The sequence below is a fragment of the Thunnus albacares genome, chromosome 23, assembly GCF_914725855.1.
Source record: "Thunnus albacares chromosome 23, fThuAlb1.1, whole genome shotgun sequence".
Taxonomy (NCBI): Eukaryota; Metazoa; Chordata; class Actinopteri; order Scombriformes; family Scombridae; genus Thunnus; species Thunnus albacares.
Genome location: NC_058128.1, coordinates 16304502 through 16331161, shown reverse-complemented (window position 1 = coordinate 16331161; position 26660 = coordinate 16304502). Strand labels below are relative to the sequence as shown.

The 26660-nt window shown below is 39.5% G+C and overlaps 1 protein-coding gene and 1 long non-coding RNA gene across 2 annotated transcripts; one reads left to right on the top strand and one right to left on the bottom strand.

Annotated features, from left to right (window-relative positions):
• The first annotated feature begins 57 nt into the window (after nucleotides 1-57).
• LOC122975146 (protein phosphatase 1H-like) lies at nucleotides 58-23887 on the top strand. The gene is made up of 10 exons (XM_044343405.1): nucleotides 58-296; nucleotides 7729-7918; nucleotides 9815-10186; nucleotides 13905-14017; nucleotides 14208-14292; nucleotides 15299-15417; nucleotides 18921-18984; nucleotides 20746-20853; nucleotides 22709-22860; nucleotides 22949-23887. The coding sequence occupies exons 1-10, from the start codon at nucleotides 61-63 to the stop codon at nucleotides 23094-23096; spliced, it is 1587 nt and encodes a 528-aa protein (XP_044199340.1). The 5' UTR covers nucleotides 58-60; the 3' UTR covers nucleotides 23097-23887.
• LOC122975147 lies at nucleotides 465-26660 on the bottom strand. The gene is made up of 3 exons (XR_006400574.1): nucleotides 23882-26660; nucleotides 7904-7909; nucleotides 465-475 (listed from the first exon to the last, which is right to left on the bottom strand). It is a non-coding gene; the product is annotated as an uncharacterized LOC122975147 (long non-coding RNA).

Below are 26660 nucleotides of genomic sequence, written 5' to 3'. Positions count from 1 at the left end.
AAAGGGAGCCGCGGCGCCGCGCACCGGCCGACGGACACCCCGCCGCGACGCGCCACCAACATGCTCACACGGGTCAAGTCCGCCGTGGCCGGGTTCATGGGTGGAATCATGGCCGGTGGCAGCTCCGGTGCAGGGGGCAACCCCGGCTCGGAGCTTCCGCTGAAATTCCCATATATGAGACCCGAGTTCCTTGGACTGTCTCCGGATGAGATCGAGTGCTCCGCGGACCACATAGCCCGGCCCATCCTCATCCTGAAGGAAACCAGAAGATTACCTTGGGCCACCGGATACGCTGAGTAAGTAACCCGGCGGCAGCGGCTCTCAAAGCGACTGCTGTGCCATCACGGTGGCATTAAATGTGAAGCATCTGCGTTCAGTCTTATGAAGGCCCAAGTACTTGCAGGTGTTCATCACAACTGTTTATTTCACTGATTTGCGCTTCCTCAGCTTGAAATAAGGGCGTTACACCTGCACACTTGGGTCCCACTTACATGAAAAGACTTGGAACAAAAGCTGCACCTGTTGTGACCTCCTACATCCATCCATCTCCAACATGGCTTTTGCATGCACCCTCCAAGCTCTAAATCACATTTAAATTGCGAGAGCCCAAGCTGGGTTTCACATGCAAGAGGATGATGCACCTTCTACCTGCAGCATCTGGATATTTGGTCTACAGCTGTGCTCTATTCATGGCTAACTGTATCTCAGTGAGAGGTTGTATGTCAACAGCCTCCAGATCCAGTTCAAAAAGATGCAAACTCACATTGTGGCTCAGCTTTCCTGACTAGTTTTTGACACCCGTTGCGGTTCTGAAAGTTTGCCGCTGTTTGTTGAGGGAATGAAATGAAATCCTACTCAACTGTATGCATTTCATTGCAGGGTCTGACAGCATCAACGTAGCAGAAAGACATCTGCGCTCTTACATTCAGATCCACAAATCTGATATTAAAAACGCACAGAAACCCAGAACACTGAAGATTTGCTGATTCTACAAATACTAACTCATTTACAAGCACAGCATAGCAGCTTTCCACAGTGTGCTGCTCAAATCTGCCTGGTTGAGTGTGCAGAAATAGTTTTATAAGTGTCCAGACTTCTGGCATGGTCAGTATTTAAAAAAAATGTAATATCAAATAGATAGCTTGAGAAAATGCACCTCTAATTGCTTAGGCTGCATTCACACCAAATCCAGCAATGTGGCACTTCCCTGCAGGGTTCTGCGGAGGTGTTGGCGCATCACTACATGGCCTATTTGTGTGATGTCATGTTGTAAATTTTAATAAACTATAATATGAACTATAATAACAATGATAATAATAATAATAACCAGGATGCAAGGCCCATTGTTACGATGGGTTTAAAACTGGTGCACAAGGCCAAATTGAGTGAGTAGATGGTAACATATTGTTACACTCCATTCTGTTTTGGTCATTCATGCTGCTAGCATTTGCTAGCCATGCTGATAGTAGCACAAGTAGAAATACTAACCAGAAATCCCAACTTGAAGAGCGATACAACGCCAAGCGAGTGCATGACGATTAATGTCTTTGTACTCCCTCGGTGCAGGGTTGTACAGCTCTGGAAAGATCATCACAGCGGCAAGTCTCTCTTCCATCTTGACAGTTGCTTGGTAAACAGTGGAGTGCTACATGGTAAACAAGGTTCTTCTTCCCATCATTTTCAGTCTGATCACTGGCTTACATGATCGGCCACCGCATGTCGGGTTGCATTTTGACAAAAGTTGACTCCGACTGAACTTCTTGCCAGACAACCACTGCGTTTTTTTGCTCAGCCCCTCCCGTAGAGTAAACGCACCGCCCCCATTCAAATGAACGGGAGGACTGCCGTTTTTCACACATTTCTGGATTTGGTGTGAATGCAGCCTTAATGATGATGATGTTGCTGTAGTGCTACACTGTGCAGCACGAAGCTCCTGATTTCAACTTGACAGAGAAAGTTTAATGGCCTTTTTACATTTCCCGTCATGTTGATGTTCATGTTTTCTCAAGTAAAAATCTAATCTGCTGCGTCACCACCCTAAGTACAATAAATAAGCAGGAAATTTCTTTTTAAATACTGATGAAAGGCCCTATCAGTAGTTAAACAAAGCATCACAGGAACCTGATACAGAGACAGATTGACTTGAGCTGATGAATATATTTTGTACTAACTTGCCGCTCATGTTTGTTCTGGAGAGAAAAAGAAATCACAACACTTGGCAACCCACATGTCTTTAAACACTTGAACAAAAAAAACACAATCTCACTCTCCACCCTGATACCAGTAGTGTGTTTGCTTAACATTTTCTTGTGAATGAAGGAACAAATCAGGAACTCAATGCTAACTAAAGAATAACTATCACATTATTCAAGGATAAGAGCAGGATGTGAGTGTAGATACTTTGTTAATGAACCATTGTCTAACAGTTAGTTTCTAGATAGCTGTGAAACTACGTACTGGCTTTTTTAATTTTATCGTTATCGTTCCACCCATTGCATTGTCCTAACAAGCTCAATAATGCACCATCAGTTCATGAAAAACATCATCATATTCATCATTCCTATATTTGGGTAAGATTTGCTGACTCCTGTAAGATTCCCCTCTCACAGTGATTAATTCTTTTTTAGGAATATCTACTCTCGCCCACTGGATCGTAATAGAATAATATTGAGAAAGTTAGAGACATCTGGAAAATATTCCGAGGGAGAGATATTCCTCAATAGCTATGTCTGCAAGGACACTTTTTTCTTTTTCTGTCTCACACACACACACACACACACACACACACACACACACAGATACTCAGAGCAGGCATGAAGTGTCTCTTTGGGGCCGGTGTGGTTAATGAGTACAGCTCGTATCAGCATTTATCTGTAATTAAAGCCTCCTGTGTTGTCATTACAGCAGCCGCTTTGGCTCTCACCTCTCCTACCTCACACCTAACCTCATTCTACACTTGTTACAACAAAACAGCAGGATAGCATCTCTACAGTTGGTGATGCCTGTCGGACCACCACTTTGGCCCAGACTGAAATATCTCAACAACTATTGGATGGATTGCCATGAAATTTTGTAAACATATTCATGTCTGCCTCAGAATGAATTGTAATAACTTTTTATGATCACTTAAAGATCCCCTCCGGACATGTTTTTAAAGGTGCAGTGTGTAGAATTTAGTGGCATCTAGCGGAACGAACTTGGCAGAAAGGGAATATAATATTCATAAGTATGTTTTCATTAGTGTATAATCACCTAAAAATAAAAATCATTGTGTTCTTGTTACCTTAGAATGAGCCCTTTATATCTACAGAGGGAGCACAGAGAAACTTTCCATTTTCAGCAGATGAATGTGAAAACAGCCTTCTAGTGTCAAACTCTACACATACATCATTCTGCACAGTGAAGCTCAAACATTCAACTGTAGACAAGAAGCAAAACATTGTTTCATGGCCAAATACTTGCAAAACTAATGGCATTACCTTCAGCCTCAGCTGCTTAAGGCTAATTAGCAAATATTAGCTATCCCGCTACATTAAGTAGATGATAAATTTGATGATCATTATACCTGATAAACATCAGCATGTTAGCATTCTGATGAGAGGCGCCGTGCCCCCTCAAATATTTGAGATTGGATGGGGTTAGAAATTGTTCCATTCTGTTTTCATAAGTGTTTTTAGTGAGTGTTAAACAAAAGTCGTTTTTCTGTATGTTTTTATTTGCATTGAACTCTGCCTGCTACACACAGTGATTTTAGCATCAGTCGTTTTAACTATATCCCACATCAACATTAGTGTTAGCTTGTTGTCCTTTGCTATTATTAGCAGCTAAATTATTGTTTTGTCAAAACAAATTTGCAGCACTGAAATGTGTCCTAAAGAGTTCACAGGCTCAATAGCTAAATAGCATAACGCTAAGTAAAAACAGACTTTACATGTTTGTTAGCTGTTTTTACTTAAAGTTACTACAAGGAACTTTTAACTGGTTATGAGACGATGCCTCTGTATGACCTACATAAGCAAACGAGACCATCAGCAAGAAGACTGGCTATTTCTATATAGTTATTCTAAATGCCTGCCACCAAATCAGAAAGTCAGACCGGAAGAGCCTATGTTTACATTACATGTAGCATTGGGAGTACAAAGAATACTATAGAAGCCTATCGGACTATACTGCACGTTGAAAATGACGCTAAAGGGGTACCAAGTGGTCCTGACCAGGCTTCGGTATGTGATGAGTTGGGAGTGAGAACGGGCTGTAAAAAGTGTCATTCATTTCTAGTTCTAGATAGTTACTGATGGGAGGGCACGTGAATCATAAACATAGAAGCCAAAGCAGATAATTACTGGTAACAACTTGGTTTGTTGTGAAGATCAATGTCCTACTGTTCCCCCTCAAAAAAAAAAAAAAAAAAATGACACCCCTGATTGTGACCATGCTATCTTGCTAGCGTCAGTATTTTTGCATTTACAGCCTCACAGAGCTGCTAGCATGGTTGTTGACTCTTGTTTTGGAACAAAGGAAAGGCCAAGATGAATCAGTCATTTAGTCAAATCTTTTGTGCTTGCCAAAAAGGTCATAATTGTGCCAGAAGTGCTTTGAGCTTGTATTTCTTGTGTAATTACGAAACTCTGAAGATCTGTAAGACTAAATGCGTTCTGCTGCTGTAAGACACAGATATTTATTGATTTTTAGTGCCTCACAGTCCCATTAGGACTACATATATTTGTTATATAAACCATCCATTCCATCCACTCAAACTCTCCCATTTTGCCCTTGTATTTATTAACGGTCGGGTGTTGTGCTATACTGACCGAAATCCGCATGACAAAGTACTGAATTTAGACTGTTTCAGTATAAGCTGAATGTGTTGCTATTATTGTTCCTTTCATGTACAGAGTTAAACAGAGGCAAAAGCTTTCAACCATTGTGCCTCACCAAATAGTAATTACATCCTCGGGGCCGATGTCTGGCCCAGAATCTGTTGCAGAGGGTAGAGAAACAAAGAGGGCATTAGATGTCTGACAATGGAGGGGAAAATTAGGTTTTGTGCCTAATGGGAGGAAAGCTAATTGTTTGAAATGAAACAAAAATTTAATTGGCAGGGAAATATAATGACTAGATTGGTTGTAAGGGTACTTTCAGTCACTCACATACAAACACAATGGCACCAGCTGCACCTTCCATGAAACACCGTAACATAATACGATTATTGAGTTGAATGCATTGTAGTCATGAAGGGTGAGGATTGATTTTGCTGATAGTTTTTACATTCAGGGTTCAAAAGTGCATGTAAACCTGTTTTTTTTTTTTTTCACATTAACGTATAAAATTAGCAGCGCATGTTCATAACATGCACACAGGTCATCACATTACTATGTTTGTTGACAGCTGATTAGATGAAGCAGACAAAGGCTGGATGTCTGCGTATCAACAAGCTCAAAAGTGGTCGATGCGTCAGGAGCGTTTTATGGCTGTTATAACTCAGAGGGCATTTTCTACTGTAATTATGGGTGCAGTGGTAAAGCATTAGGTTTGAAAGCAGAGCTGGGTAATCACAGTGACAATCAGCCCTTCTGGACATAATGGCTTTTATACAATGCATGTATGGTAAATGACAAGTTTTAACCAAAGTAGTGTCTGTCTTAGCTCAGCAGCTCCCTTGATACCGTATGTAGGACACACGTTCATGTTTCGGAGGCTCAAGGGATTCTGCTTTTTATACAGATTTTGGAGAGGACACAGCTTGAGGTTTTACAGCTCATCCATCAACATGTACTGTAAATGTCTTGTGTCAGATAAGAATTATAACAAAAGGAAAATCAGCTTGAGAGGGCTTTTTACAGCTTTACGCTTTCAAATGCAAAGTCCTTCTCCTTTTTGAAACCCAGGTAGTATCAAGGACAGGTGCAACAGACAGCTTTCTCTTTCTTTCACTCACTGTGCGATTCTTTTTCTTTGTCTGTTTTTCAGTTTAAAATATTGAATGGGTGTTGGCCATCATTGCAAACAAAAGTATTTGTGGCAACGTAAAAAAAACATGACTGCTAGAGTTGCAACGATTACTCAATGGCCAACTATTTTGATAGCTGATTCGTCGTTTTTTAAAGCCAAATTCTCTGCTTCTCAAATGTGAATAGTTTCTGGTTTAATAGTCTTCTATGACAGTAAACTGAGTATCTTTGGGTTATGGACTGTTGTTCTGGACAAAGGAAGACACTGGAGGACGTCAGCTGGGGAAACCATGATCAGCATTTTAGCAATTTAACGATTTCTGGACATATGAACAATTAATATAGAAAACAATTGTCAGATTGATTGAAAATGAAATTAATTGTTAGTTGGAGCCTCCATGACACCAAAAAATGGAACATACATAAACCAGACATTGACAAATCTTAACAGTCCTTACCTGTAAGGTCAAAGAAACACATACATACATATATGTACTTAAACATACTATATATTCATGCTATTATAATGCATATACTCACATCTGTGTAGTCTCTCTGTGTTTGATTAGCTGTTTCTTTTTCTCTATGACTGTCCCTCTTTCTCTTTCTATATGAGGTTAACAAGCATTTCAGGCTAAGAACCAACAATGATGTGGCCCAGCAGAAAACAACCTACAGTCTGTGTCTATAAATAGTCATTCCATTTTCTCAACTCACGCATTCGCAACACCCTCCAGAGACGTCTGTCAGACTTGGCGGTCTTATCGGAGCTGTCTCCATAATCTCACTTTTTTTTCACCATTTATTGGTAGCTCAGTTGCATTAGCAATCATTAGCTATCATTCAGTGGGTTTACTGTATAATGACCTTTTTAAGATGGCCAGTAACAAGTTAGCGCTGCAGATTAAGGATTTGTTTGCTTTAACCCAGAAAACCTTTGTGTCAAATTTAGGATGTAGAACTTTTTCTCAATAAGTAGAAATGTCAGAGTGACATCTACGTTTGCGGATATCAAGGTCATGTCCTTGGTAATTTTGGGGGTTTTATCCACCTATAATTACATGTTTTAATTTAAAACAAGTCTGGACTAGTCCAATAATAACAATCTACTCCAAAGTATTGGAGTAGATTCCAAACCACAGTCATTGTGGAGCTGTCCCCAATTGTTAGTGGGTTACATGTCTTGGTCTCTCTCTGCGGTCTGCTTTTTTAAATAAGGCACAAATAAAGCCGAGTAAGGCTGCACGCACATAGCTTTGGGCCTGTATGTACAGTCATACAGAAACAAAGACTTCCAGTTCACCCAGAAGCGACTGTCCCGATGCATCAGGAGAGCAGTACCACAAACAAGCTCTCCTATTTGATCTTCATCAGGAACAGGAAACATACAAAGCCAGCTGCTTCGTTGGGTTCACAGATACAAACCTCAGGCTGTGGCTCTGACTAATTGTTGTGATCCTGCAGTGAGCCCTAATAACTATGAAAGACTCCAGTAACGTTTCATCCAACAAAAAGCATCTGATGTCGGCTTTCATTCAACCGCTCGTTCCAGACCACAGCTGTCAGACTGGTAAATCCCAGCAAGGGGTGCATCTGTTACTTGTAGCAAATTTTTAACTCGCCATAGAGGAAAAAAAGTCTGTTGCTAAATATGATTTTTATATAACAAGACTTCTGAATGGCTGTAGATAAGTTACCAAGCAAAGCCTAAATTATGACTCAGCCTGTATTTATCATGTCCATCTAACCCTCCATTACCCCCTCCTTCCTCCTGCAGGGTGATTAATGCTGGTAAGAGTGCGCTGAATGAGGACCAGGCATGCTGTGAGGTGGTAGTGGCAAGAAGGAGGCCAATGAGCTACTGCCCCCCCTCCACGCCCAGCAAGACGCCCACCGCCAAGAGACGCAACTCCCTGCCCAACGGAGAGGGCCTGGGGCTCCGCATGGAGCACAGCAAGCTGGGGGAGGTAAGAGAGTACACAAATACACACTTGATTGAATGCCTTCATACAGGCACAAAGGCTGTACAGTGTACATGCATGATGCATTTAGAACCAGCTTTGTTCACAGGCACACACAGGGAGCTGTGACCTAACTAGCTTATCAGTAGCCAACAGTCACAGTGTACATTCACACCATGTGGAATCTTTTGCTTTAGTGTGTTTGGTTTTGACACATTTTGAGAAAAAAAGTACAAAGAGTGAGGGCTGAATGATGTGTCTAGCTATGAATTTTTTCATTACTGAATAATCTTCAGATTTTTTTCTCAATCAATTATTTAATCTATTAAAATATAAGAAAATGTCCATCACAGTCTCCTATAACCAAAATGTATATCCTTGAAAAATGGCCTAATTTTCTCTTGATTGGTTTAGTTCTAGGTGTGTCCTTTTCAAGAGAATGGCCTTTTGCATCACTGAACTGTTATATAATTTGACATTTGTTTTGAAATAAAGTTCCTGTTTAAGAGTAAATTTAGTTGACAAACTCAACCATAGCTGACAATGTGACTGAGTTTCTGACATTCATTGCGGATGATCCATCATGCGAAAAACAAAACATCTATGAGAAGGAAAGTTCAAGGAAAAGTCACCTCATAAGAAGGCAGGTTTCATCAATCCCAGGAGTTCATATTGTATGATAAATGATTAAGATCAAAGTTCAGAATATTTCAGTTCAGTGCGTCAGTTTCACTACGTCACTTCCAAAGAAATTTTACCTTCAATTTGGTTTTCTGTCATAGAAAATTGATTGGGCCAAATGAGAGTGGGTCTAGGCCCAGTGGAAGCAGTCATGTCATTTGTAACTAAGGAATGAGGTCATTCCAATAGCTAGGGAATTTTTTGTTAAAGTTACACCCTCTGCGCTGCATGGGAAAACTTGAGCTGAAGTCTTTCAGGGAATTGTTTCAGAAGGTCCAGATATAAGATAAATATAATTGTGAGTTCATGTGATTTCAGTCACTACATCCTGGTGCTATTTTAACAGAACAGAATGCAAAAAAACTAAATATTAAATAAACTGAAGTGAACTTTTTCACTTTGCTTCAGACCAAAAGAAATGAACTGCACTCAGTTATGTAAAGGTTGGTATTTGCAAGCCTTAGTTGGAAGTTCAGCTGGAAAAAACTGAACTTTAGTTGACAAAGAATGTGTGTTGCCAGGAGAGCATGTGGGGCTTGGCCTGTTCTTCCCTACAGAGAAAAGATTTGACCTCTGTAGCACCCACACACACTATTGGACAGGATGAGTCATGATGTTTCCTCCTAAAGATCTGCTCTCAGAGATGACTCACATCTATTATGAGCTCAATCCAGAGCTTTCTTCCCTTTTTTTCTGATTGTACAAATTTTCAGGAAATTACAGAAACATTTTATTTTTACAGTGTTTGTAATGAAGAGGGCTGTAGGATCATTTTGTGTCTACGCTGACTTATATTAGTAGTAGTACAGTGATTTTAGGTCATCCTGCCCTTACTGGAACACAAAACATTACAGCCTCTTTGTAACAGCAGGAGTGGAAAATTACAATTTTTCACAACACTGAAAAAGTCTGTAATGATTGTTTATGCGTAGTAAAAGAAACAGTTGAACTAGTGAATTTGACTCAATAAATACAATAAATAATAATGGCTCTGATTGCTGATCATCTTATAGATCCACTCATGGAAACACTGATCTGGCAGTGACAGACAGACGGTGGGTCAGATATGTCCTGAAGCCAAAAAAAATGATAATCCCTTTATCTTTTTGGTCAGGATTGTGTTTGAATGTGATTATGTTTGTGAATTTGCTTTGTTACTGTGTGCTGTTGCCTCTTGATGTGTAATCAACCTATGCGTATTTTGTATATGTGTGTCTGCAGGATAGTGAGGGACTGGTATTCCACTACTGGGCCTTGTTCGACGGCCATGCCGGTTCAGGTGCGGCAGTTGTCGCTTCCCGCCTGCTGCAGCACCACATCGCCTGTCAGCTCCAGGCCGTCATCGAGATCCTGCGTAACCTGGCCTCCCTGCCCCCCACCATCATGGGGGAGGAGCCCGACAACAACCCCTACCTCCAGGGAAACACCCCAGGCCCTCACCGTGCCCTGACTCGAGCCGCCTCACTGCGAGGTGCCACGGGCGCGCCGGGTTCCCCGTGCAGCACCCCGCCTCCCCCTCGCTTCTTCACCGAGAAGAAGATCCAGCACGAGAGCCTGGTGATAGGAGCCATAGAGAACGCCTTCAAAGAGATGGTGAGAGACACATGCAATTACTTTTTTGGCACAAACGTCCACTTGGACTGAAGGATGAATTGATTTGATTTTGGTGGTCAAAGGTCGCTGTGACCTCACAAAACACATTTTTTTCCATAACTCAAGAATTCATACACTAATTATGACAAAGTTTGACCCAAATGTCAAATAGGATAAAATTATGAAGTGATGACATTTTATATCCAAAAGGTCGAAGGTCAACTTCCTTGTGACATTTTTCCGTGTCTTTTCTGGCCATTACTCAACACCATAATTCAGAAACAGAAGGGGAGATTGTGACCTTGTTTCACATTTGGTCAGATACTGAATTGATGACACTAATCTTGGTGCCCACCTTGAAACTGTGGTGATTGTATAGATCTTCTGTGCTGCCGGGTTGAAGATGTGTGTGAAACATCCATGTTTTAGAATTTGTAGCTTCTTTGCAGCAACGTATCTGAAGCTTTGTCTACTGTCATGACTACAACTCTGTGTTCTATCAGAATCAGCTTTATTGGCCAAGCATGTGAACACATACAAGGAAAATACACTTAACGCCTTTTATTAAATTCCTTCAAAGTCCTCAGTACAAAAATTATGAGTCTGGACAAACATGGATGTAAACTGCAATTTGACTAGTTGGTGGAGGCATATAACCACAAAGTGGTATTTCTAGTTGAATTTTGCCTGACGGTGTTATCTAGAGGAAATGTACTGTGAGGTTGCAGAAAGGTGTTCATTATCCTCCTGCAGGGATCAGTTGTCTTACTCTACAGTCACAGGTGATTCTGTCATCAGCCCATCATCGGTATTTTTACCACCTACACTGTTCTGCCCTCAGTTCCAAGTCCCATCCTGTGAAAATAAATATCCACCTTAACTTACTTAGGCTGCTGTGACAGTAGTAATACAGTGATTTTAAGTCATTTATTTGTCTTTTTCAGTGATGCCCGCCCTTACTGGAACACAGACGTTTTGTGCTTGTTCTGCCCATTTGATGATTTTTCCAATATCAACATATTTTGACGTTTATAACAATGGCTGCTGTCACTCGTAAAGACATGGAAAATGGGCACCACCCCTCAAGGACTAAACTGTTCCAAAATCATTCTAAGCCATTTAGTCATAAGAACAACAGTTTGTCAGTAATTTATTTTGGGCTTTTCTACTTGGTTTACGTTTATACAAATATATGCTTGTGTTTGTCTGGAGTTAAAACTGAAAAAGTCTGTAATGATTGTTTATGTGTAGTAAAAGAAACAGTTGAACTAGTGAATTTGACTCTACAATAAATAATAATGGTTCTGATTGCTGATCATCTTATAGATCCACTCATGGAAACACTGATTTGGCAGTGACAGACAGACGGTGAGTCAGATATGTCATGAAGCCAAAAAAAATTATACATAACAACGGCTGCTGCCACTCGTAAAGAAATGGAAAATGGGCATGGAAAATGGAAAAAGGGAAAACCCTTCAAGGACTAAACTGTTCCAAAATCATTATAAGCCAATTAGTCATAAGAACAACACAAATGCTGTGAGGTTGCAGAAAGGTGTTCATTATCCTCCTGCAGGGATCCTTTGTTTTACTTTACAGTCACAAGTGATTCTGTCATCAGCCCATCATCGCTATTTTTACCACCTACACTGTTCTGCCCTCAGTTCCAAGTCCCATCCTGTGAAAATAAATATCCACTGTAACTTACTTAGGCTGCTGTGACATGTTATAGCAGGAAAAGCACAGGTGAAATTAATAACATTAACGATGGTTGCGTTGCATTTAGATGAGCCAGTCCGACTGTCCTTGTATTGTGCTTGCTGGCTCACTGGACTGGCTTACAGCAACACTTATTGGAACAGAGCCTTCACTAATGTTATTAGTGACACCTGTGCTTTTCCTGCTATGACAAGTCAAAATGTATAGGTCTGTTGTTTTATTCAAACAATGTGGAAGAAAATTAACACTTTTCACAAGTCAAGTAATATTTTTTCACATCATTTTTGTTTAAATTATCTATAGATAGATTTATATCAGAACAGAAATAGTAGATCAGTAGATTCATTTAATCAGACAAGATTGTCGATGAGTTGTTTCAACAGTGAATTCATCATGTATTTACCTTGTTTCAGTTCACTACCCACAAATATCCAACTAACATTCTGTGATTTATCTGTTAACTGCCTGACAGCTGTAAAGTTAATTTACGCATATTACCTTCAGTACGAAACACAACTTTGGTGATGAGTTGAGGGACTTGAAAACTGAAGAAATGTAATATTTTCTGGTTTCTTTCTTATTTGAAGGATATAAGAGCACTAGAATACACAATGTGTCAAATTATATGTTTTTCTGCAGTATCAACAGGCATGCTTCTCATGTGTATGTGATAAGTATTCACATGGAAACCAAGCAGATATGGAAATGTAGTTACTGAAGGAAAATGCAACACGTGCAAACAAGTGCAGATAAACAAACGCTGTATCTGTTATATCTGTTGTGTTTGCACTGACCCGAGGACAAGAAGGCAGACACACTTAAAAAAGATGCACGCAAAGATTATTTTCAGACCACAACATTTGGCTTTCTCATTTTAGAGTTTGTTTAGACAGATTGGAAGCGTCTGAGCTGAAATCATGGCCCCTGGCTACTTGTCAATGAACCGTACACCAGTACCCAGACTTCAGATTTCTGTTGCCCTGTATAGTACAGAAGCATTATCTGACTAAATATGTCTCCAATAAGTTTCTGTTGAATTAAAAGCTTAATGTTTAGTTTATTATACAGGAAAATATGCTTCTGTATAAGTTGATTCTAACACATTTCATTCATAACCAGATCTCCAAAAAAACATGTCTCTGTCATAATTAAGATTCTCTCATCCCTACCAGTGGTGTGTTTCCTTATAACTGTATTGTATTGTACGTTTCTTCTAATTTGCTTTAAGAAGAAATGTTTTTACAAGTGTGTGTGCAATATTACCACTAGATGGCAATGGAAAACAGTCAAGCTGCACCCTGTGATACCAAGACTGGAAAAAAATCACTAAGGAAGCTCCTCTCAGATCAACCCCTCACCACCCTTTCCCCAAGTGAAAAGAAGCACTCTTACACTTGATTGGACATCCTTTGTAGAAGATTATCGCTGCATCAGTTAAAGCTGCGGCCCCTGTAGAAACACGTCAACCATCTTAAGGCTGCAGGAGAGAGCTGCTCTGCAGAGAAAGCTCTGTCTGCAGGGTTTGTTTATATGCATGCAAGTCTGTGTTAAAATATGGAAAAAAAATAATGTTAATATATTCCTGACATACAAGGTTTGAGACAGAAAAAGGATAAAAGGAAACAAATACAGAAATATGCGTTATGACATGGACGGAAAAATGCTCTAGGCTGTACGCGCTGGACATGCAAAGTCCACACACAAACCTTCTCACATATCTCCATCTACATTATTCATGCGCAACACAAATCCTTGTTTACTGACATGTGGTCAAACAAAAGGTTCAGGTTAAACCGATCAATAGTCTACAACGATGCCCACACCGCCCTCTGAAAAGTTGATCAAATTTTCTCAGTCTGCCTTTTGCTCACTTTCCTTCAGTTTTCTTCTTCTTCTGGGTCTTGCAGTCATATTTATGAATATTTATAAGAGCTATTGAATGGAAAAGGGTCAGACTATATACAGTATTTACATTTCCCTCTGTCTATGTCTCTCCCAGGATGCCCAGATTGAGCGGGAGAAGCACGGCTATAGCATCACAGGAGGATGTACCGCTCTCACCGTGGTGTACCTGCTTGGAAAACTATATGTTGGGAATGCAGGTGACAGCAGGTGTGTGAGCTTCTAAATGAAAAGGGTCTGTGAAGGATGTAGTAATATTAAGCTGCAAGGCCCCGAGGGACCCAAAGACATATGATGTCAGTACATCAACATGTCGGGGCAGAGACAGTTGGAGCTGCTCGTTATCTTAAATGTAAGGGTGGGTGTACTGTACATTTCTACCTTTTCTTACTCTCTGCAGGGCTATCATTATTAGAAACAATGAGATCATTCCCATGTCGACAGAGTTCACACCAGAGTCAGAACGGCAGCGACTCCAGTTCCTGGTAAGAAAATTCTGTATTGATTTTTATATAGAAATCCTATTTTCTATGCAAGAAATGTCTCTTCAGTCAAAAGTGTAGTTTTGTTGCACAACAGCAACAAGTGTTATCTGAATCTTAATATTATCAAATATTTATGATAAGGTTAGTCACACAGAGCCAAACCAGCCTACCTAATCTCCTGCCACAGTTTCTCACTGTGTGTTCGCTACAAGCAACACAATCAGAAAGTCCATCAATGTCCTTTAGAGCCGTACGACACAAAATCAACCGACACTCACCGAGCTTGTCAGCCAAGAATAGTTGACCGTGATTGACCTTTTTATAGTCGGTGGCAGTAAACAGTGAATCAGGTTTCTGCAATTCCTTTTGATTTCTTGAATAAATGTCTCAGATGTTGCCTCTTCAGGTCAGAAAGTTCAGTACTGAATTTCAATCTTCTTCGGCTGGCTCTCAACAGTAGCCATTGAAGAGTGTTAGCATTTTAATCTGTTTTGTGCTTCATATAATGTCTGTACAGATATATATAGATATATATATAGATATGTACAGTATCATATATTAGCATGGCTATTATTACCCCATGATTTCAGGTTATCTCTTATAAACCAGTGTTTATTTCAGCCAATAAACAACAAGAAATTGCAGTACAGAAATGCCAAAAATATGTTTGTGCTCATTTAGAAACAGTGTTTTCATTACATAGTTTTTTCCATGTAAAATAAACCACTCACTACACAGTTTAGCCACAATTCTTCAATAACCAAATTTAAGGAATCTATTCAAATGCATGTTTATCTTGTGTGTTTTGTTGAATAACTAAAGTCAGCAGACATATTACCAGATTTTTTTAAGGCTCAAATATCAAGTTGTACTGTCCTTAAATGTCCAGTATTAGTCGGGGCTTCAGAGTGAAGTAACAGAGCAAAAAAATAATTAAATTGAGTGAAGACTGTTTTATGTAATCTGAAAGTCAGCCACATGATGACCATCCTTGTCTGTCCTCCAGGGTTTCATGCAGCCTCACCTGTTAGGAAACGAGTTCACGCACCTGGAATTTCCCAGGAGAGTTCAGAGGAAGGAGGTGGGCAAGAGGATGCTCTACAGAGACTTCACCATGAACGGGTGGTAAGTCTCCCCCTGTCTCTTTCATTTTCTTTCTTTTCCACACCAGCAAACATCAAAATGCGTGCTATAATTTGACCTTAAATGAAAACTCCAATGAAATAGTAATCAAAATCTGAAAAAGTTTGAAGTTGTTGATCAAACTGTGGTTTGTATCTCTGCTTCTCCGTCTTATTTCCCCTCTTTTGCTGCTGCTTACACTCACACTTCTACACAGTGAGAGCTGAAGAGACCAGCAGAGAGCTAATGAGAGAGCAACCTAACCTGATATGACATAATGATACGGCAGAGATGGTCCCGGACAGTTTGTGCAGTGCAATGTGGGTTAGCAAGACACCATGCTGTTTTACTGCGGCTGCAGTTGAAGCCAGTAATGAGACGTGTTTTTACTGACTTTCTGACTCACTCTCACTGACACACACACAAACACACACACACACAAACACAGACGCATACTTTGGGAGTATTGTGGTGTGTGATGTAAATTTAACCATAAAAACACCCTTCGGGGTGCAGATATGAGCCTGCCAAGATGTGTTTCTGTACAGTATGGACTACATTTCTCAGGAAGTAGTTTGGAGTCATTTAATCCACATCTCAGCAGGACTGGGTATCATTTAAGAGATTGGTACTGCTACCACAACAATACTTAACTACCTACTGAATGTAGCTCCGCAAAGGCCAAAGTAAAAGCTGTGGTTTTAATCGTTTAGTTTTTAAAATAGGAAATATGCCAATCACAAGTTCCAAGAGTCTGAAGTGACATATTTAGACAGCTTGTTTTATCCTCCCAGCAGTCCAAAACTAAAAGATGTTCAGTTTACAACAATATAAAACAGAGAAAAGCAGCAAATCCTCACATTTGAGAAACGTGAACAAGCAAATTTGTGGCATTGTGACAATTATTTAAATTGTTGGTTTGGTTTATTTTCATTATTGATTAATCTGTCGATTATATTTTCTCGATTAAGCCTTAAGTCTGTAAAATGTCAAGAAATAGTGAAAAATGCAATTTCAAATGTCATGTTTTGTCTGAACAACAATCTAAAGATATTCAGTTAACTATCATGTATGACACAAAAAAAGATTAAAATCCTGAATTGAAAAACAATTATTCAATTATCAAAATAGTTGCCAATTCATTTTCCGTCAATCCACTAATCGTTTAATTGACTAATGGTTTCATCTCTAATCAAATCATTTAAACTCTGAAACACAATCTGGTACAATATTGATAATGAGCATGCACTTTCATTTGGCAGCCCTTCCACACCTCCTATGAAATAGAGGTATGACAAAAGAGTGCAGTGTGTGACTCACTGTTGTCTATCTGTGAGCTGTAAAGTTTGATGGGAAGATTGCAGGGTGCCTGCTGGGTTAAAGAAGTTGTATCTCTACCTCTCCTGCGCTAACGGAAAGGCAAAAAGCCAGACAGACAGAGTTTTATATGTTAGGGTCAGGAAAAGTACACGTCTCAGTTTTGAGACAGACAAATGGCAAGAGAGGGAGACACGGCCTGACAGATGGAGCAAACCCTGGTCAGATTTGAAGCCTTTTGAAGTTGTTGATATTCTCCGCTGGCTGGTGACGCCAAGTCTAATCTAGCAAGTTTAAGTAAATCAGTGTCTTTCAGTCTGACATCAAAGCTCCATTTCTAAGTGCATTTTCAGATCTTCTGCCTCTATTTGTGCACTTCTGAACTCATTTTTTTGTTGTTCGGGTGTTGCTTGTGTATTCTAAGATCTACGCCCTCCCTTTGCTTTCTCTCTACTACATTTTTCAGTAGCAATTCAGTGTTCAGTGTGCACTCCGGAGGGCTTGTAACAAGACGCAAGCGAAATCAAAAACTGTGGGAAAATTAAAGAAAAGAAAACAGTTGGGTAATGTCTTCTGTGGTTCTGGAGCTTTCTAAAGTTTCAAAACATAACACAACCTTAGAGATGTCAAGTTGTATTATGGGAATTGTGGGATCCATTATATTTGGAACTTGCTCCATACTTGAGGCTAAAAGTCTGGATATTTCAGCCAGTGCTTTTCATTTTTCTCTGGAAAGTCCCCCAGTTTTATGGAAGTGAGACAATAGTTTCAATAGTTAGAACCTTTTAACAATGGATGACAGCACAAGGAAAATTAGCCTATGCATTTACATATGGTCATGAACTTAAAGGTCCAATAAATGACTTTGAGCCTCACTGGATGTCAGCAAACAACTATTTGCTATGTAAAGACATAGTGGAGTAATGGCGACCTGTGTTCTGTGTTTTGGTAACCGCATTGACTGTGCATGTATGTTAGTGCATGTATGTCCTCCTTGTCCTCCATGTCGATTTCCAAAATGGTGCCTGGATCAAAAACTTTCTCAGATTACAGCTAAACAGTACACTGAGGCGAGAAAAAGGCTATGCAGTAATAGAATCTTGATCCATATTTGATCAGCACTGCCTATTTTGACAGTTTGATCTGAGTCTCATGAGTTGTTGGCTTTTTTTTACCCCCAATTTTATTAAGTAACCAACACCTTTGATTTGGTCTGAGATGTTGGTGTTATAGTGCGACATCTAGTGGCTGAATGTTGTATATTGCAACTTTAAAGTAGCCTTAAGTTTCTTTTTCTTTTTTTGGCCACTTGTGGGCAGCAGAACAAGTGTAAACACAGACTGACATACAGTTTTGTCACCTTTTTTAATGAACATTTCTGTAAATGTGTTATCTTGCTGGCTAATTTTCAACTGCAGTCCTTTAGCAAGATGTTCTGAAACCAATTAACTGTAAAACCAATTATATTAAAGTTAATATGGCTAATATGTTAGCAATGCAAGAATGTAAGTCCAATATTCACTCTCTCTTATACTCTGTTTTAGTCTCCACCAACTCCAGAGAAAAAGATCAGTCTCTTTAGCTGTTAAATAATCCACTGTGTTCACCAACTAGATGCTAACTTTGTCTTTCTGGCACTGAGCACTGGACAGGTAGAGTATAGTGGGTTTATTACAGCTATTTTGCAGAAAAGGGAAACCAGGAAGACAAGAGCGATGAGTGGGAAACAAAACATTAAAGCTGCAGGCCGTGAAACCAAAGCAAAGAGCTAAAAGACGCTAAAATGCTCCGCTTGCTAAAATGGTAGTTGTGTGATAATCCTCTGTGCATTTGTCAATGCAAATGACTCACATTACACATAATCATTTGAATTGAAAAAAATATCAATTAGTGCAGCTTTATTGAATATTTTCATCAAAATATAAATCTGAGAATAATCATTAGCTAGAATGAGATTAAAAATTAAGTTTGCAGTTGAATTTCCCCACCAGTACAGACAAAAGGGGTCCAAATGTGGTCAGGCAGATTTGTCCTTTAATTTGATTGATTTATTTTAATTATATTCATCTCACTCCTCTTGCGTAGTTATCTTTCATAGAATGTATATATTTGTGTCAGACAGAAAGAAAGAAGAGAGAGAAAAGATACATTCACTGCTTTTTGGTCTATTTTTCTTTTCTCTCACACAGGGCCTATAAGACAATTGAGGATGAAGATCTCAAGTTTCCACTAATATATGGTGAAGGGAAAAAGGCAAGTGTGTGTGTGTGTGTGTGTGTGTGTGTATGTAAGAGAAAGAGAAAGAGAGAAAGTGTGTGTATCTGCTCTGGAATTCAAGACTGAAGAGGAAACAGTAAAGCACTTGTTCCAACATTGTCAGTCTGACACACAGACGCACGCTACAATGCCTGCCAGCCACCCAGACAGTGGGTGAACACTCGGTCTCTGATGTGCAAATAACACATTGTGCATGTGTGTCAATGTGCGCACACGCTAGAGAAAGGAGGCGGTCCATCTGTTTCACTCCAGTAGCTACATCTAACACAACACACACACACACACACACACAGACATTCAGACAGACACACACCATTCGGGAGATGACAGTCGTCTCTCTGAGAAGTGAAGTTAATCCCCACTGGGACAGCAGGAAAGAGATGAGAAGAAGAGACCGAAACTGAAAACACACTCCACCAAATAAATTGCACAACACGCTTCAAAACTCTCAGTCATGTCAGTTTGTCTCATATTTTCAATCAATTCAGTTTGATACAAAGAGAGACATAACAAGAATCTCCATCAGAAAGGAAAACAGCATCTGTCAACCACACAGCGCCATTGTTGTCTGATGAATAGCTGTTGAATTCAAAAGGGGGAAAAAAGCAAAGGGTTTTCACACAGGCATGAAAAAGTGGAAAAATACTGAAAAAGAATTTGATAATTAAAGACGTTTAGCTATTTAGTTTTATGGCAAATATAACCTAATTTACTGCTTATGTTTTCATAGATTTTCTTTCTATCAAACTGCACTGACAATATTTCAACTTGATATTGAGACAACTATATTTTTCAGTGAATCCACTGGAATAAGACTAATATACCACCGAGTACAATTCCCCCCCATAGTGCATTCTGTAGCTATATGGCAACACGCTGTACTGTGAGCAATTAGCACCAGCTCCACCACCCACACAATGTCGTACATTGTGACAGGCTGAAACACCACCATCATGGCTACTGTCAGACTGTCAGACACCATGTTTACATCCATATGTTCATTGATAGCTAACTGACTGTGAAGGTGGCTGTAGTAAGTATTTACTATTTGAACGCATTTTCAGTTACATAGTGGTCCCAAATACCAAAAGTTTCTCTTTAAAGAGGACATATCATGCACATTTCCAGGTCTTTATTTTTATTCTGGGGTACTACTGGAATATCTTCTCATGATTTACATTTCAAAAAACTCCTTATTTATGTTTTAGTGGCCCTTTATGCAACCGCTCAGTTCAGCCTATTTCTGAAACAGGCCATTTTAGCTCCTGTCTCTTTAAGGTCTCTCCCCACTTTACTCTGATTGTTTAGCTCCCAGAGGCTACATAAACAAACAATAGTAATCAGAGTTTTCTTCTTTTCCTTGTTCTTTACACAAAATGGAAACTTCTCATATACATCCGTACATGTTCAAACCCAAAATCAAGCAGAAATACACGAGTGGACGACCCAAACAACCTGTGGAAAAACCTTAGCAACAAAGGCTACTGAACAGACGGACGCTTGTCAGTTTGACGGTGAAGTAGAGGTAACTCTGCAAATGGAGCCTGGGCTTTTGACGTTCAGGGAGCATTTAACATGTGTTCACCTCAAGTATTGGACTTTTGACCATGTTTAACATAGACATCCGACAGTATAACAGCATATAAATGACAGAAAGTCACAAAAAGCATCATATGTCCCCTTTAAGCTTATTTGAAAAATAAAAACATGTAGGAAATCTAACTGTATGTTTTCCAGGCTCGGGTGTTGGCAACCATTGGTGTGACCCGCGGGCTCGGTGACCACGACCTCAAAGTTCACGACTCCAACATCTACATCAAGCCGTTCCTTTCCTGTTGCCCCGAGGTAAGAGCTAGCACTGCATATAACCTTCTGACACATCCAGTAACTGAAGACTTGAAAAGTAAGCTTAAGTTGACTTTACTTTAAAAGGCTGCATACACTTTGAAATGTAACTTCTTTTTTTTTTGTATGCGGGTCATTTCAGGTTCACCTAACTACAAATGAATCATGCCTTTGAAAGGAAACTGACATGCACTCATGAGCATCTTGTTTTATTAGACATACTTTTAATGCTCAGTTACCTTACCAGTTCAGTTAGATTCTGGCAGCAATGGTTTGATTCCACTCTGTAGTTTCAGCTGAACATCACAAACTTGCTGTCCCTTCTCTGGTGCTCACACCATTTAAGAGCACATGGAGAAATACAGTAGGTATTAATTTCGTCTGCGGTTGGACTGTGCTTCATTTTGTCATGCTAGGATTTCCATGCATGAGGGATTCTGGACTAACGTGGCATCTATCTCCTTAAACCCATTAACTCCTGGACCGGGGTTGTTTCCTGTAGCTGGTACAATTACAATCTCAACATATTGATTGCTTAATGATTCAAATCAGATGTTCAATCAATCTTTCCTTCTTCTGTCTTTCGTCCATTCCTTATTTCATCTCGTTTTCTCGTTATTTCTGTCCTATATGAGAAGAAAAATGCCCCGTCACATGACCTACCCTAGTTCTCCTGCTGTCATATCTGCAAACCCTCTGTGAAAGTAGCATTTTGCTGCCTCTTTGTCTGAACAAGGTCCTCAGCAGCAGAGGAACTTGAGCTCACCTGTCTGTTTGTCTGGTACTGGTTTCAAAGCGCTTTCATCTCCTGATGTAGTTTGTCTTATAAAGTTTTGCATTTTTTTTCCTCCCAGAGTTCTCTGCTTGATCTTTTATTCATTAATACCCGGGTTCATAGCAGGTTCACGCCAAAGACTTAACTCCTCTCAGCACTTTGCGTCTCCGTCTGTGTCTGTCTTTTTCTCACAAACACTACTCTCACCTCTTGCTGAAGACTGTCGATTGGTTTCTCGAGATGCTCTCAGTGACTGAAAGCTGCATTTAATTCATCGAGTTGCGGGAACGCCACGCATTGTTACATGTGAGGGCTGGGTCAGTGTAGATTTCACTATGGCTGTGAAACTTGAGCCACTTTAGCTGAATGTACTTGATCTTTCCAGCTGCTCAAAGAAATCTTTGACTTGTAAAGTTACAATTTGAAGTTCTGATTGGTTGTTGTTGACATGTTGGCTTTTTTTGATCAAATGAAACTGGTTTAGTTTACTTGCACTTTTTTAAACAATTTTTATGTACTTATTTATTGCAAAGTAGGTCAAGGCGAAGCTTGTTTTTATTGTCTTCTGAAATGGAAAATTGCCTTTGATTGAAGGATTTACTGCTCAGAAAAGCAGACATGTAACAAAATACCCTTGATATACTTGAATAAAAACCACTTGTAAACTATATACACACCCCAAAAAGAAACATACGCTGTTAAAAATACAAGAATTCCAAAAACACACATTTCAAGCGAGATAAAAAGGTGTAAAATCAAACATGTCAGAGAACAAAACAATAGTTAAATGAATGTGTGAATTCAATAACAGACTTTAAATGACACTAGACAATGGTAGAGCATTAACAGAAGTACATACAGTATATATTTATGATGCAAATAATAGTCTCATTTTACTCTCTTCCCTTCTTTTTATACATTTTTCATGTTTACATGAAATTATTAAATTATTATTTTTTATGGGTTATTAAAGATAAAGGAGGGGGGGGCACTTCTGAATGTCAGTGGTGAAAAGAGAAATGTGTAAATCTGAGCCATCAGTGTGTTTTAGATTAAAACCCTTTGTGTTTTGGCCTGCAGGTGAAGGTGTATAACCTGACGCAGTATGAGCACGGGGCTGATGATGTTCTGGTGATGGGAACCGACGGCCTGTGGGACGTCCTCTCCAACCAGGAAGTAGCTGAAGCTGTCACCACCTTCCTAGCCAACTGTGACCCTGATGACCTCCACAGGTGGGATGCTTTCTCTCTTTCTTTCTTTCTTTCTTTCTTTCTCTCTGTATGAACCGAATGCTTCATCTCTGTTCCCTCTGTTGGCCAGGTATACGATGGCAGCACAGGACCTGGTGATGCGAGCGCGCGGCGTGCTGAGGGACAGAGGCTGGAGGATCACCAACGAGCGCCTGGGCTCTGGAGATGACATCTCGGTCTTCATCATACCGCTTATGTACGGCAACCGTCAGCCCTGAGGATGAGCCCAGGAGGACCAGAAGGGCCTGTTCAGCTCTTAAACCAACAGGATTAATCCTGAACTCAGAATCCCCCTTTCAGTTCCCCCGGTGCCGTTTGCACAATTGTTTTCTTACTTGGACGAAGGTCAAGTAGAACATTTAGATGGTATTTCATGTCTCTGTGGATGTTCAGGATCGGTCTGCCACCAAATGTGGTTGCTCGGGGGAACTGCAGTCAATAATGAACAATCTTTAATGTTCAACAGGATGATGGAGGTTGACTGGTCCTGAACTTCTGTAGACATGTGAAAGCTGAAATGATTGAATGCTCTTCCAAAGTGAAGAAAAGACCTCTTTATTTCCTCTCCTTCCCTCTCTTGCAGTGCTGTAAACTTGGCTCCCCTCTGTTTTATTTCCCTTTGCTTCCCTTATACTGTACAGTCAACTTGTTTATAAAAAAAAAAAATACCTCCTTCATCTCATGACCGTGGACCAAGCTGACAGGTCAGCTGCGTTTTCTGTTTCGCCACAGTGTGGCTTTGAAGGATTCACTCGTTGAAGAACTGCTTACAGATTACAGACTGATTGTAGCGCTGAGATTTTGGCTGGAACCTGCATTGCTGTTCATCATTTCGGGAGGCTTTTGGTCAGTAAGAGCCCAGAGTGGCTGAAGTCTTATGTCACATGAAACATTGAGGGGTATAATTTACATGTTTCATGAATCAGTTCTTACTGTCAAGTGGGAAATCTGAGCCTCTCTGCATCAATTGCAGAGATGTAGTTTGACAAAAAGGTTTCTGAACAAATTTTGACGTTCACTGTGTCAAGTCATTTAATCTGATGTTGAGTTTTAAGATGTAAACATTGGAAATTAGTCTTTAATTTAAGTGCATGGTTCCAGTAGCTGTTGGACTTCAGCGGATTTGGTTGTTTGCAGTTAGTGAAGCCAATCATTAAAGTGGCAGGTCGTAAAAACCAAAACAATAAGCCAAAAAGCTCCATGCAGCTGAGGGAAAGTGCAAAGTCAGATCATTTTCTGGAGGTGTCAGAGATACTTTGCTGAAAATGGAGATGAGAGCGGTGAGAGTGAACTGAAACAATAAAATTGTGGGGACGTAAAACCAAAACAAAGAACTAAAAGGCGCTAAAATGGTGGGCTAGCTTCTCTGCGCATTTGTCACTATGAGTGAACCCTATCACATTATACATTGCCATTTGATTGATTGTTAATATAAATATATTGATTAATGCAGCTTTAAGGTAATATAATATACATGCTAACTAACTACACTGAGAAAAGTAGAAGCAGTGAAATTCAAAAATATCAAAAAATATCCTTAAAACTTATATAAATTCCTCTATGAAAAAAACAAAACTAACACCCAACACTGGATTAAATGACTTGGACATCAGTGTAGATGCACTTTAGGCTGACCCACACCACTCACCGAGGAGGTGATCTATGGAAGGTTAAAAAGGCAAATTATTTCCCTGCAGCAGGGAGGAGAATTAAATTCATAACTTTGAAAAAAAAAAATCATGAAATACAATCAAAGTTGAGCTGAACCAACATTTCACAGAGAAAAAAAAAGCTAAGCTTTCTTTTGCTTTAACATGTTTTGCATGTTTTACAAGCTGAAGATGCTTGACCCGCAGATTTGGGAATAACGACGTACCGTGTTTGGATGTAGTTATTAACTGTGTGTCGGTGCATGCAGTGACATATTGTAGGCCTGGGAACATGAGTGATGGTGCAATGTTTTACACTGCTGTTTGTTTTTTTTTTATATGGACTGAATTTGTGTTTCTGTAACGTATTGAAGAATTAGTGACAATGTTATTTGTTTGTAAACGTGCAGAAACCATGCATACATATATTTGAGGTTGTTTTTCCTTTAGAATTATTAGACATTTAGTGGAAGAGCTATAGGATAAAGATTCATCATGAAGGAAGGGAATGAAACAAAAAACATTTGTCATCTTTTTGAGTTGAGTCACCGGATTTCAGACAGAAAAGTGACCGTCGAGACTTCCATAATGACCTCAGAAAGTGATGTGCATGTGTGTGTTTACACCCCTTCCCTACATTATTATTCTGTATTCATACAGGCTGCGCAGCCCAGCAAGCTGCTTTGAGTTAAGATGAAGGAGATGAGAGGTAGAGTCAATTCAGAGAGTCAGTAAAAAAGTTCATTTTAGAAAAAAAGTTTGATTCCAAGTTGAGGAAATATTTCTGTCAGAACAATTGGCAGCATGAAATTAAACACAAACTGTGTGTTTTATAGAAGCTGTTAAAGTGGATATGTAGAGTTTTGGAGTAGCACCGGTTTACTTTAATGTAAAACTTGACTTATGAAGCGGGAATATTTCTCCTTCTTTCATAAAACAAGCGACTGACTGAATCCAAAGATGCTCATTTGGAAACTGTGCAGTGCCAGGATGAGGAAGCCATTGTTAGATCACATATGTATGTGCCATTGTGTTGCATGGCTATTTATCTTCTTTTTTCTTTCTTTTTTTTTTTTTGCAGTCGACAATTATCTATCTATCTACATTCCTCCAAGCAGCAGTCATTTACATTTACCTGAAGATCGTATGTGCATTTTTTCCTCCTATACATTCCATGAAAGAAATGTTTAATCTAGTACATGTTGTTGTTATGTACCTGTTGTTGCTGTTTTTCCATCAAATAAGCTATTTGGCAGTTACCAAGTTAGTTATCTATTTATTTAAAGCCTGTTTTTTTTTTTATTTCTCTGATTTTATTTGTGGATATTTTTAAGTTCAAACTGTCCTGACACCACCTGAGCTTTGTCTTAGCAATTGTCACAGTTCAACATTTCAAACAGCCAGACTTTACAGTTTAGAGTGATGTTTTGAACTGTCAACACATTAAGTCTGAATATACGTTGAATGTTCATCCTTCTGTCATTAAGCCTTTTTCTCTTAGATGAATGTCAAAGAATGACTATATAATTTATTTTTCTCATCCTATTGTGCCACCCAACTGCTGCACATCAACTCAGGTTCAATTATGAGGTGCGGGGAAACGTGGACTAGTCCTCTAAGGTGGTTTTATTAGTTCCACTACATTTGTAAATACATGGGAGTGACCGGTGTGTTCGGGAAGCTCTTAGATTTGAAAGTTTACTTTGTCCCTTCAGCTTTACAGCTCCAGGCTGTGGGTTTCCCTTTCTGAAGTTGCTGTATTGTGAAATAGTCACTACTGCTGTTGTTTTTTTTTCTACTTAGTTAATTGGGTTCATCATGGGACAATGAGAAGAGGTTTTTTCTGTAGCAAGAGGAAGTTTGAAGCCTATTGGGTAAACGTTTTAAGTGACCATTGTGCTCCCTCTCAACCTCTCCGTTTGTGAATGTGAAATGTACATTTTGTATAACAGAAAGAGAACTTAATGAAATCAAAAAGAAATATTTTTAATGTTTCCTTGTGCAACTCTGACTTTGGGGAAAAAAAGGCAATGTTTACCTTCAGTGTTTCTTTTCCATAAATTAAAAAAAAAAAAACGACAATAAATGTTAAAGATCAATGTAAGAAATGTACAGTTTTGTGTCATTAAAAAC

Bases quoted from the DNA above. Each gene is read 5' to 3' on its own strand.
- LOC122975146 (XM_044343405.1), top strand. From the start codon at position 61: ATGCTCACACGGGTCAAGTCCGCCGTGGCCGGGTTCATGGGTGGAATC. The intron at 20,854-22,708 runs GTAAGAGCTAGC...TTTGGCCTGCAG, and splicing joins TCCTTTCCTGTTGCCCCGAG to GTGAAGGTGTATAACCTGAC. The intron at 22,861-22,948 runs GTGGGATGCTTT...TCTGTTGGCCAG, and splicing joins GACCCTGATGACCTCCACAG to GTATACGATGGCAGCACAGG.